General features: G+C 57.0%; 1 protein-coding gene across 1 annotated transcript in view; it reads right to left on the bottom strand.

The window, feature by feature from the left end:
• The window catches only part of BCL2A1 (BCL2 related protein A1), a 55373-nt gene that overhangs the window by 2602 nt on the left and 40474 nt on the right, over positions 1 to 12297 (bottom strand). The window contains exon 2 of the mRNA XM_026510608.4: positions 4988 to 5578. Within this exon, the coding sequence (XP_026366393.2) occupies positions 4988 to 5404 (417 nt within the window). The 5' untranslated portion in view covers positions 5405 to 5578. The remainder of the gene's footprint in view (positions 1 to 4987; positions 5579 to 12297) is intronic.

Here is a 12297-nt window from a genome sequence, read left to right as displayed (position 1 = left end):
GTTTTAAGCACTGGAAACAGACTGGTGAACTGACCATGCAGGAGCCTGGGCCTCACTAGGCTTGTGACCGAGACATGCAGTCCTGAAGCAGGGCATGGGGCCGAGCACTGGGGGTGCCGCAGAGACGGGGCAGCTGAGGGGACTCCCCCGGGGAGGGCCACAGGGGGCATGTATGCCGCTGGGGGGCAGCTGAGGGAGACCCCCCCCCAAGCTGGGCCACGGTGGGGGGGGGGGACATGCACACTGCTGGGGGAAGGTTGGTCCAGGCAGCGGCAAGAGCCAGTGCAAAGGCCCTGGGGGGGTGGGGAGTGTGCTTAGTTTTCCAGGGAGGCTGGAGCCGAGAGCGCAGGAGGGACTCCTAGGAAATGCGATCCGATGGGGTTTGAGTACAGCAGTCAGGACTTTGTATTCTGTGCTTGCTCCATGGGGAAGGGCTGCCAGGGAGGGTTCCGACCCTCCCAGGACATGGCGGCATGATCTGGCTGCCGGGTAGGGAGCAGGCCAGGGCAGCACGAGGATGGGAGCAGGGACACGGGACAGGCTACGGCCCCGTCAAGAGGGAGATGGGGCCTAGGCGCGCCGGGGGTGCGGTTTCAAAGCTGCTGCCAGCAGGACTCACCGATGAACCTGACGTAGGGTGTTGGGCAGTGGAGTCGAGGGTGATGCCCAAGGTCAGAGAGTGTTCCGGAAGGACCCGCGGGGACGCTCGAGTTCTGTCTCACCTCACTTCATGAAATGATCTTACATCTCAAGTTAACATTCAAGAGAAGCACCGGAAGAATCTGGCCCCGAAATCTAATCCAAGGGTGTGAGGGACTCCTGGAGATTCTGTCACTCACGACGAGCTCTTTGTGCCACCGGGACACGGAGTCACTCACGTACGCGTCTCTACGCGTCCTTTTGTGCAGACCACAGAGCAAGAGGGTCATAAAACAGCAGCAGCAGGCACACGAGAATGACTTGTCTTCACTCTTCCTTGGAAAGTACCAGCTTTCAAAGGGGCTTTCTATGCGCGTGATTTTCAGAATTACGTGTGTAAACCTCTTGAAACTCCCCGCGTACGCTTCACAGTTGTATGGTATCTGACACTGTACAAGGCCCCCTTACAGAACGTCTTCAGCCTTTTAACTCCCCTCTAGGGTAGCTGTTCTTGTCTTCCTTACGTGTTACGTACGTAAGGTAGTTACATATGTCTTGTGTCGTTCTGTGAGGTTCCTGCCCTGACTCAGCGTCACAGCTCTGGTGCTGAGCAACAGCAGGATTCAGCTCTCAGCTCCCATGTTAGTCCATCCAGTCGTTCTGTCAGCCCGTATTTGTGGGGTGCCTTCTGTGCCATAGGCCCTCTGCCGAGCAGGGGAGGGACCATGGGGCGCTGAGCAGACGCGACGCGTCCTGTTCCCGTGTCACGCTGAGGGCTGAGTGGCCTTTCCACTCCGCTGGCACAGACGCTGGGGGAGAGGGCGCGCACGGCCAGGCTCGGTGGGACAGGAAGCCGGGGGGGGGGGGTGGCCAGCGGTTCCTCTGGGGCACGTCCTCACGGCTGTTAAGGACCACCCTCTACTCACGAACGCTGGAGCCAGCTGAAAAGGTGGCAGCAGCTCTCCTCTCAGACCTGCCGGGGGCCCTCCGCTTGCAGCCCTTCACACTGGCAGAGGGCGGGAGGAGGGACTGTGCACGTGGCAGAGGAAGAGAGAGAGGTGAGAAGCCCCCGATGAATAAGACGAGAAGGGAGAGAGGAAGGGAGGGAGGGGAGAAGGGGAAAGAAAGTCACTCACGCTGGTAAGCATGAGAAGGAACACATGGTGAGTGGACCGGTCGCACTACTGATACACTGGTCTTCCTTCTTCCCTCGGGGCCTCTGGTTTCCCTGGGCACTACTGTCTAATTGTAGGGCGCATAGCTTAGGAAGACCAAGTGTGGTTAACCAAGGATGTCCGCAGTACAACCACTACTAATAACCGTAATCCTAAACTTGATACATACTTGCGGAAGCTGTTCTAGGAGCTTCGCATACATGAGTGACTGATTCCATCCAGACAGCAGCCCTAGCCATAGATGGCACTATTGCCCCATTTTACAGACGAGGACCCGAGGCTCGGAGAAGTTTGCTAACTTGTTCACCTCCCAGGGGCACGAGGTGCTGGCACCTGGAATCCAGCCCAGGTCCGTCTGCTTCACAGCCACTGCTCGTAACGTCTGTGCTGCCTCACACAGCGCCTTCTTGACCCAAAGTTCTCATGCTTGAAACTGCATTAAATTAGATATTCTCTGGTCGCATGCCAATTATGCTCTTCCCGCCTTGCATCACAGCCGTGCACTTCTAACTGGGAGCCACTGACAACAAATCTGGGTGGCAGACAGGACAATGGACCTATGCTTCCAGATCTGTCATTTCTGAGCGATTTTCACCGATCTGTAAATTTAGACTCTACAAGAGCAGGCATGTGACTGTGCCATTTGCCCCGAGGTGAACCCTTCCTGTGTCAAGTGCACTCGCTTGAGCAGATGCGTCAGCATCTCTGGGAGGAAGGGCTCACATGGCCGTGCTAGTGTATGCTGACTCAGACCCGCACAGCCACTCCTTCACCGACCACGGAAATGCCACGTCCGAGACCTAAGCTCTTCAGGTGTAAAAGTCAGGTGCTCCCAGGCCTCCTAAACCGAAGGACCCCGTGAAGGCTGAGCGTGCGTGTGGGCACACGTGTGAATCTGTGTGTCACTCACACCTGGGCCACCCCGGGAAGACGAGTCCACGTCTGGAAATTCTCAGAGACAATCCCACACTCCCCACTGAAGATGAGTTCCACGAGCTCTTAGACTGTGTCGTTGAGAAGTTGAGTTTTTAAGAAGCAGTTACCACTGTGAGTGTGACGAGCACCATGTGAGGCAGCGGGGCACAGTCCGCCTGATGGGGGGCTGCGTGGCTCTGCAGGCTAGCACACAGGCCCCTGCACAAGACAAGCGTGGCCTTCAGTGGAAACCTCCACCCGTGGCCAGCAGACCTTCCCACAGCTGACCGGAGGGGAGCTGGGCCCACCACCCCCAGGCTTCGTCCAGCTCCACATCCATGCGAGTCAGGGAGAACAGACGCCCCATCACGACACGGGAAGGGGATGATGGGGGGGACAACACCTAAAACACGACCCCATCGAGTGTTAGAACATTTATAATAACCAGGGGCGCCCGGCTGGCTCGGACGGACAGAGGAGCGTGCGGACTCTTGACCTTGGGGTCGTGAGTTCGAGTCCCAAGTTGGGTATGGAATTTACTAAAAAATAAAATCTTTAAAAAATAAATACGAAATAAAAATAAAACATTTATAATAAGGGAAGGCAGCTATAGTTTTAAAAGACAGTTAACATCCCAGAGGATATCTGCCACATATATAAAAATGTATTTTATATATAAAAATAATATATATAAGTATATTTTTTCATATATAAAAATATGGGAAAATAAAAACATACAAGAAAGAATTGCTACAAATCTATGAGAAAAACACAAAAAGTAGGAAAATGGGCAAAGACTATAAATAGGCAATTCCCCGAGTCCGAATTGTGTGTGGTCAGTAAAGGTGTGGACAGGTGCTCAACCTCATCGGCAACTGAGGGAGAAGGAACTAAAACAAGAGAAGTTGGATAGATTCTCCCAACCCTGTGCAGTGGGGAAATGAGGACAGGTCGGCAGGTGTGGGGGCAACGTTGCAGAGCCTCTCTGGAAGGCGAGGACCTGGTACGTTGAGAAAGGGACCCAGCAATTCCATCTCCCACAGCGGGGCATGAACGGACATGCTCGGGGAAGTGCTGTTTGTGGTGGCAAAGTGGAAATAACCCAGAGCTCCATTAGCCAGAGCCGGCCAGACCCTTGAGAGCATCTACGGACAAGAGTGTATATGTAGGATTCTTTTTTTTTTCCATAGGACTCTTTGAAATATTATATTTTCTTTCTTTTTTTTTTTTTTTAAGAGAGGGAAAGAGAGAGAGAGAAACAGGTGGGGGGAGGGGCTGAGGGAGAGGGAATCCCAAGCAGGCTCCACACTCATTGCTGAGCCCGACATGGGGCTCCATCCCACGACCCTGAGATCATGATCTGAGCCGAAATCAAAAGTCAGACACTTAACCGACTGAGCCACCCAGGCGCCCCCAAAAAATACTATGTATGTTTTCTATTTCCTATGGATATATTCAATAGGCAAGATTTGCACGTAACATGATTGATAACAGTCATAGCTCCCCTCTAGGGAGAGAAGAGGGCTAGGCTTGGGGGTGGGAGGGAGAGGATCCATGGAGACACGAGCGCTTCAAAAAAGTCAGTGTTAAGCGTGTTGGGTCTAAAGACAAGCAGGACCGCCCGGCTGTGAAAAGCCCCTTCTCAGTGACTTCTGACACAGCCCTCTCCACCTCCCACTTTGGGCTTTTTGAGGCTTTAATAATAAAGTGAATTGTTGTTTGGAAATTCCCCAGTAAAGTTTCTTGCTGGTGGTACAGCACATTACTTTTTTATCAACAGGCTTTAACAGCTAAAATTTGCTGTATTAGAAAACCGAAAAAATATCAGTTTGTAAACAATGAACTTGCAAAGACAGTACCTGAGTTTTGCAACATAGTAACAACCCAAATACAACAGCATCTCACACCAGCTCTTTGTTTACTAAACCTACGTCGTCATGACAACCTGGCCAGAGCCCATGCCCACCCGGGCTCCCATGCTGACGCGCGGGCAGTGCACTGGGGAGGTGCCGCGTGGCTCCCTGAATCTCAGCCCCATCGTTGACACTGTTAGGAATAAAAACGGCTAGCACATGTATCTTCCAACTACAGAGCTCTGATTCCCTGGAAATGAGCCAGAAATGTCTTCTTGTTTTAAAAATGAGAAACTTTAAAAATAAGCCACCCAAAGAAAATAGTGGGTTTTTAACAACTAGCAAGAAACTGTCCATCTCTACGTCAAAGGTAAGAGCAGTGAAGAAGGCTCCCATCGTACGTACCCAGCCTCCGTTCTGCCTTATCCACTCTCTCATGTTTGTCGTGATGAACTCCGCCACAAAGTAAGAAATCCTAGAAGCGTCCACATCCGGGGAGATTCGCTCCTGGAGGAGTTTCTTGGTGAGAATCCCTTCGAACGCAAATATGGTCACAATTCTTCCCCAGTTAATGATGCCGTCTTCAAATTCCTTTTCCATGACCTGATTGAATATGGTTCTGGCGGAGTCGACGGACACCACATCGAAACTGTCCAGGCATGGTTTCAAGTTCTTTTCCACCTCCCCCTGCACGGAGGAGGCCACGTCCCGCAGCACCTGGGACGCCCTGCTCGGGGCTGAGCCCGGCTGCGGGATCTGCAGGACGTGCTTCACGTAGTCCTGGGCCAGCGTCAGGGTGTACCCGAACTCGCAGTCTGTCATCTTCCACCCGCCCCGCCGGCCAGCCTGCCGTCTGCTCCGCCACCAGCAGCCGAGGCCAAATGAGGCGAGCGCCGGCGGGGCTGGGGCGGTGACTCATGGGACGCGCGGAGGCCGGTGGAATTTCTGTGTGCATCACTGGACCGGTCCTTCCTCCTCGTCACTCTCGGGCGTGGGCTGTGTGTGAAAGAGAAAGTTGAAAACGTGGAAGAGGAAAATGGTTCAACGAGAGGCCACTTCCTCAAACTGTCAGTGATTAACTCGGGGACTTCAGGGCTGAAGGCAGGACACAGAGAAACCAGAACCAGCCCCCCTCCCGCGGCGGGGGGAGGGCGGTGGGCGGCTCGTGAGCACATCGGGCCGGTCCGCACACAGATATGTGCAGAGTGCCATCCGACCCCGCAGTGCCACTTTTAAGAACTGAAGGCAGTCCCACACGCTCACACACGAGCGGTCACGGCAGCGTTATTCAGTCGCCGAAAGGTAGAAACAGCGCAAAGCCTGGTCAGCAGAGACCCGGCTACCGCGGGCCTGCACGGCTCCTGGGCTGCAGGAGGAAGCGGGCCAGCCAGGGAGGGGTGCCGAGGCCCGGGGGGAACATGCAGCAGGAGCTGTGCGTGTTAGCTCTGAGCCAGCCCACGGAGACCCGCAGACGGCTGGCGCCAGGGGCCGGGGCAGGGGCCTGCTCTTACTAGGAGCTGGTTTTACTGGGGATGAAATGTGTCGGAGCCGCACGGAGGCGGTGGTGGCACGCCACTGTCCCTATACCAGACTCCGAGAATCACTCACGTTGCGATGGGTGATTTTACGTTCTGTGAATGTCACCTGCAGAAAAGGCAGTGGCCCAGCTGAGCTGGGCTAGTGACAACAGGGGATGGAGCTCAGCCGGGGGTGAGGAGGCGGGTGGGGAGCCCCAGAGCCTCACTCAGGGACGCCGCCCTGGGCCCTGCAGCCTTAAGCTGGGGGGGGGGGGAGCACCTTCTCCGGCCTTCACCTCCCCATGTACCCTGGAACTTCTGACCCACAGAAAACAAACCCTTCCTTGGCATTCTCGAATCATGTCTGAATCAGAAACACGGGCACCAGAACGGCTCAGAGTCACATGCACAGGTCCCTCGTCCCTTGCTCGCCGTGTGCCCCGCGGCTGTGATGAGACCACATGGACACCCTCAGGGGCTAAGTGAGGTGAGCCCAGAGCCAGAGCCTGGAGCAGGGCCTGGGCCGCCTCCACGCCGTCCTCCCCTCGGGCCTGACAATGAGCCCCAGCCCCTCTCAGGGCATCACTCGGTGAGCACGGTGTGAGGTGAGGGCGAGTCTGTGGTTCACAGAGCGCGGGCAGACGCGGACTTGGCGAAGGGCTGGCTAAGAGGAGCGTTGGCAACGCCAGGCCGGACGGCAGGTCTCCCCGGCAGGGCGCTGGCGGCAGGGCGGGAGGTCCACATCCCCGGCCACAGCTACGGAGCCAGCCTTGCTAACAGACGGGACGGGCTGGGAGCCCCGCAGGGGTGAATCCACGCTCTCTCCAGCCACGTATGGAGTGACTTGGATTCCGTCATTCAGTGTCCACGACTACGAACAGGAAACACAATTCGCGTACAAGGTGCGTTTCTGAGCCCGCACACGAGGACCAGAGGGGGAGGGAGCACCCTGGGGTTTGTGGTGGCCCTGGAGACGCCCGTCAGGCCTCCCGCTTCAGGAACGCCACGACAGAGAGCCCTGCGGCTGCGCCCTGAGTACCCCCCGCCCCCCGCAGTGGGGCCACACTTCCCACCACGGCCCGTCAACGGCTGAGCAAGGCAGCAGCCGCACGGAGACCGGCCTACAGGTCAGCCTCCTTGGGAGGGCAGCTGGGGTTCCATGACTCGCTAGCAGCGCTGGGGACGCTTTCTGACACTGGGCCACAGCTCTCCCTACAGCCCTCCCTCCGCCACCCACGGGGGTCCTCCGTGCTCCCAGCCTCTCCCCCTGCCTCTCCCTGCTCCCAGCGAGTCTCTGAAACACCTGACCCCCCCGATGCTGGAGTCCTGAACTGGCAGGGGGCCCACACGGAACACAGGAGTGCACTGCACACATGCGCTGGGGCCTCTGTCCCCAGGGAGAGTCCTCCCAGGCCCGCTCTGGCGACGTCTGCTTGCCTGTAGGAGCACGGAGACAACAGCAGGCGCCTTCTTGCCTCGGACACCGATGGGCATCAGAAGAACCAGGGATGGGATGTTTTAATCCTCTCCCCAGTGGCGATGAGCCTTCCTGGAGAAATGGTGTAAGCATGTGGCTTCAAAGCTGTAATTGGGCACTCCACAGTCAGGGGACACGGTTCTCTCTTGCTAGGGCCCGAGCCTGCCCCTGGGGGAGGCTATCCTGGATCTGGGAATAAATGAGGGGGACTTCTCTTCACAACTCCCGCCAAGCACATTTAGGCCTCTATCTTCCTGGTCTGGATCCACAATGGTGTTGCTGTAGAAACTCTTAAATATTGTAGTCTGCTGTAATTTATTTCAGAGTTTCCAGTCACTTTTCAAGAATAGGTGGCAGAGAGAAAGACAAAGTCTTTACCAAAAAGAATGATCTCTTTGTATGAAAAGTGCAGTGACTGAAGGGGTGTGTGGTGGGGGGAGGGGGTGTGTGGGACAGGGACACGGGGCCGGCCACGCACAGGTTGTGAGCATGGGGCAGGGGCTCGCGACCGGCCATGGCCCAGGTGTGAACACAAAGGAAGGTGTCCTTTCTCAGTGTCACCACGGCTGGGTCTGCATTCACCACGGGCCAGCGTTCAGGACGTTTCCCCATCCCGAGCTGCTCTGTGCACATAGGGAATTCTGTACGCAATTAGGGCTCCACCCCGATACACTCGGAGGGTGTCAACCCGAGTGGATGGGGTCTGGAACCATCCGTGGACAGTGTTCGGGGCTCGAGATACAAACGTCTGCCCCTAGAGAACTTTCTGTCTAGGAGACACGGTGCCGTATCAGAGGCAGACAAAGAAACTGCAGGGGGGTAATCAGAGGCAGTGTCTGCAGTGTAGCTTCCAGTACGGGGGCCCCTCCTGGAGCCCCTCCTGAGGCCACGCACAATGCGGAGGTGCCGGGAGAGGACAGATGACTTCCTAAATCTGTCCGCGCCACACGTACAGCACCCGTGGCCTGACCAAGGTTTTCCCTGTATGCATCCTGTCCAGAAGCTTCTACTGAAGAAGCAGGAGGCTTGGCCAGGGCTGAGGGAAGTGCCAGTGTTTGAGAAAAACGACCGGAACAGTGTGAGTCGTCTTAATGAACCGCCTGTCCTGTTTGCGCGGTGGGTGAGGCTGCGCTATGGCCAGCATGACCACATTCCTGCACGTGGATGACCTCACACCTACTCGTTGTGTTCACGTGAGTCTGCACATCCGTCCACGGATGGTCCACTTATCTATTACGTTCCACCAAAGCAGCCCCCGAATCTTGGTGGCCTGAGCAACATATTTGCTCCTGGACGTGGGAGGCGGGCAGGGCTCGAGCGCGGGGACTGCTCTCTGCTCCTCGATACCTGGGCTGCAGGCTCGGGCTTGTCCTACGTGGGCTCCCCAGCTCAGATGTCCCACATGGTGGCTCCAGGTCCCAAGAGCAGGTGTTCGGCGACAGATGCAGACCTACGAAGGGCCTTTCCTAACCCAGCCGAGAGCTCAGAGGGCACGGTTTCTACCCTCCGGTACCGGTACCACAAGCCCGCGGCAGTTCACGGAGGGAAAGCACACACCGCTTTTATTGAGAAGATGAGTGTCAGAGAAGCTGCAGCCAGGCCTTACGTAGGCTCTCAGACTGCCGCCGCAGGCCACACACACTCGTACCAGCTGCTCAGTGCGAGCCTCGCACCCCGAGGGGCGGTGGGGCAGAGAGGCCGCTCTAAGGCTGGAGGGACCCGGGACATGCTTGGGAGCCATCCTGCCCAGCTGTGCTCCCACCAGGCTACCGCAGGGCTGAGAACCCTTTGGAGACAAGAGCGCCTGGAGAGGAGCTCCTCTTACCCCCCTCCCGACAGTGGGGAGCTCAGTGGGTCCTTCGTCCCCCTCCTGCTCCAGCACAGTTCAGTGGGGAACGGAGTGGGGGGCCTGAAACTCCCTGGCTGCTGAGCGGCCGGGCGAATCCAAGCTCCAGGACCAGGGTCCCAGGTGTGTGACCTCACAGAGAGGCTGCTGAGGTCAACTTCTCTTTTTCCCAGAGGCGGAACTTGGGTGGGAAACTGCTGGGCTTTTCGGTGCTTCGCAGGAGGCCGCTCAGGGGAACCCCCAGCCCCAGCTTACTCTGGCTGTGGCTGCTTCCCCTTCCAAGGCCGTGGCCAGGGCAGACCGTCCACAGACAGTGGGCTTCAGTGGTGACACCATGGGACACAACGGGGAGTGGGATATGCACGAGAGGATGCCTGCGCGCCCCCTGTCCTCTCCCGCGGTCCACTGGGGCCAAGCCTCAACAGTCAGGACACAACGTAGGCAAGTCCACTCCCGTCGGGAAAAGCCGGTGACCAGTGTGACACGGCTCCTGGTGGGAGCTTGGTTTCCATCCAAGAAGACTAATTTCCAGGAAATCCTAGGAGCAAAATAAGCAGGTGGGATTCCCCCCAAGTCTCCTGCTGTACTTGGGAGCGAGGCCTCAGTGGGTTCGGGAGGGAGACCGTCATTCTGACACAAGCCTGAGAGGCAGGGAGGGAAGAAGGGGTGTCGACAGATGCGGCTTAGTTTTAACTAAGGTTGCAGAGGCCACGGGGGGGATGGAGGAGGAGAGAGGGGGGAAAGCCAGGGGGAAGTTAAAATTATGAATGGTCCCACATGAGACAGAATGCCTGAGTCCCCCCTGGAACGCCGTGCTAGTTTGTCCCTCACGCCTGTACTGCAGCTGCTCACTCCGACCGGCCTCCTTACCCTCTGAATCTCATCTGATACCCGCTGCCCACCCTGTTCACAGCTCAGGACCCTCCAAGGGCTTCCTGTGGCCTAAGACGAGGAGCCCAACTCCTAAAGGGACCTTGTGCTCTGGCTTGACCTCCTTAGTCAACTAACTTCACTGCACTCCAGCCCCTGCCCTGAGCGTGGGGCGCTGTCCTGGCTCCCTGCCTGTGGCTCAGCAACCCCATCTTCAGGGCCCACTGCAGCGAAGCCTCCCGACCCCCCGCCAGGACGAATCCATGCGCGTGCGCCCCCACCGGCCGTGCACAACAGCGTGTCTCCCGGCAGGTCTCCTACAGCGGCGTGTGTGCCTGTGCTGGGCTCTGGGCGGGCAGCTCCCCCAGGAAAAGGGCTGTCCCGCTCACCGGGGATCCTTCCAGAGGGCGCCCGCAGTGCCGGGCGCACGCGGCGCACCCTGGATGCTGACTGGGCTCTGCTCCTACCTTTGCACTGCCGAGTATTTGACAAATGACCTGGATCACAATCGGACTGTGTGGCTGAAGCTAGATTAGTTCCTCTGTACACCTTTACTCAGCAACGCGAGAAAGCACATTGTTCTTTTCTTTCCCCAAATGTCAGCTTGGGGGAAGTACAAGAGAAAAGCCTATTTGAATGGGACCTTCAAGTGATTTTGGCAGAAGGGCTCGGACTTTCCCTGCCCTACACGGAATGGCAGGACCTACAGCACAGATGAAGGAAGCAGAAGTGTGTGCGGTGATAGCGAACGAAACCGGGCCCCCTTCCCCCTCCCCCGTGAGGGCGGCTCTCCGTGGCAAGGATTCAGAATGCCCCAAAGAGCAAAGTACAGCCAGCCAGCAGCCGCTCACTTGGCGGGATGCCCCACAGACCTCACAGCGCACCTGCTACAGGCCTTGCCCCACGCTGCGTCCAGGGGCCTGTGTCGGGAGCGCTGAGCTCACCGTGTAACGGAGCCTCACAAACCACCAGGAACTTCAGCTGTTGGACGCCAGGAACCATAGGCCACTCGGCCGGGCTGGGGGCCGGGGCTCAGAGAGGAGGCTCCTGCCGGCCCAGCGCACCCACCTGAACACACCCAGGTGGGAGCACGGAGATGCTTTCCGGCAAAGCTGAATCCCAAACTCAAAGCCACGAGGAGAGAAGACCACACTGGGGCTCGCCGCAGCTGGGGAACTCTGAGTGCACTGAGAAGGAAGAGGGAGCCTGGGAGGGTTTAGGCGGGAGAGTGACGTGGTCAGATCCGCACTCTGGGAAGGTGAGCCGGACAGGACCCCCTCTACAGGACCAACGACGGAGGACACAGGGATAACAAAGATTTTTAATCAATGTTATTGAGTTATAATTTCCAAATATAAAAATCCATCCACTTAAAGGGCCCACTTCACGCATTCAGACAAGTGTCTGAACACCCCTGTCAACGTATGAAGCATTTCGAGCACCCCAAAACGTTTCTGCGTGCCCCTTTCTCTCAGTCCCATCACCCTCCCAGCCACAGGCAACGGTCTACTGGACAAAGGATTCATGTTTCCTAAAATCATCAACAGGAAACCAACCACGCACACTCTTGTCCCTTCCGTTGCTCCGCTCAGTGGTCTCGAGTCTCGTGTGCTGCTGAGCAGATGGACACGTGGCTCCTTTTGTTGCCAAGCAGCTCTCCCGTTGCTGGATATACCACGATGTGTCGTCCAGTCTCCTCCTGACAGCTTCTGGCCGTTACGAGTGAAGCTGCGAGAAACTTTCCCATACAGATTTCTTTAGTGAACCTACGTGCCCATTCCTCCTAGGAAGACATCTGGGAGTAGGACTGTGGGTCCTATGAGAAGTGGCTTATTTTGTTTTTTTTATTTTTTTTAAGAAGAAGCTCCACTTCATCAGAAACCGCCACAGTGAGGGGCGCCTGGGTGCCTCAGTCATTAAGTGTCTGCTTTCGGCTCAGGTCATGATCTCAGGGTCCTGGGATCGAGTCCCACGTCGGACTCCCTGCTCAGTGGGGAGCCTGCTT

This window comes from Ursus arctos, unplaced genomic scaffold (genome assembly GCF_023065955.2).
Source record: "Ursus arctos isolate Adak ecotype North America unplaced genomic scaffold, UrsArc2.0 scaffold_28, whole genome shotgun sequence".
In the NCBI taxonomy this organism is placed as follows: Eukaryota; Metazoa; Chordata; class Mammalia; order Carnivora; family Ursidae; genus Ursus; species Ursus arctos.
The sequence above is the reverse complement of the archived record's forward strand: the minus strand, read 5'-3'. Positions and strand labels throughout refer to the sequence as shown.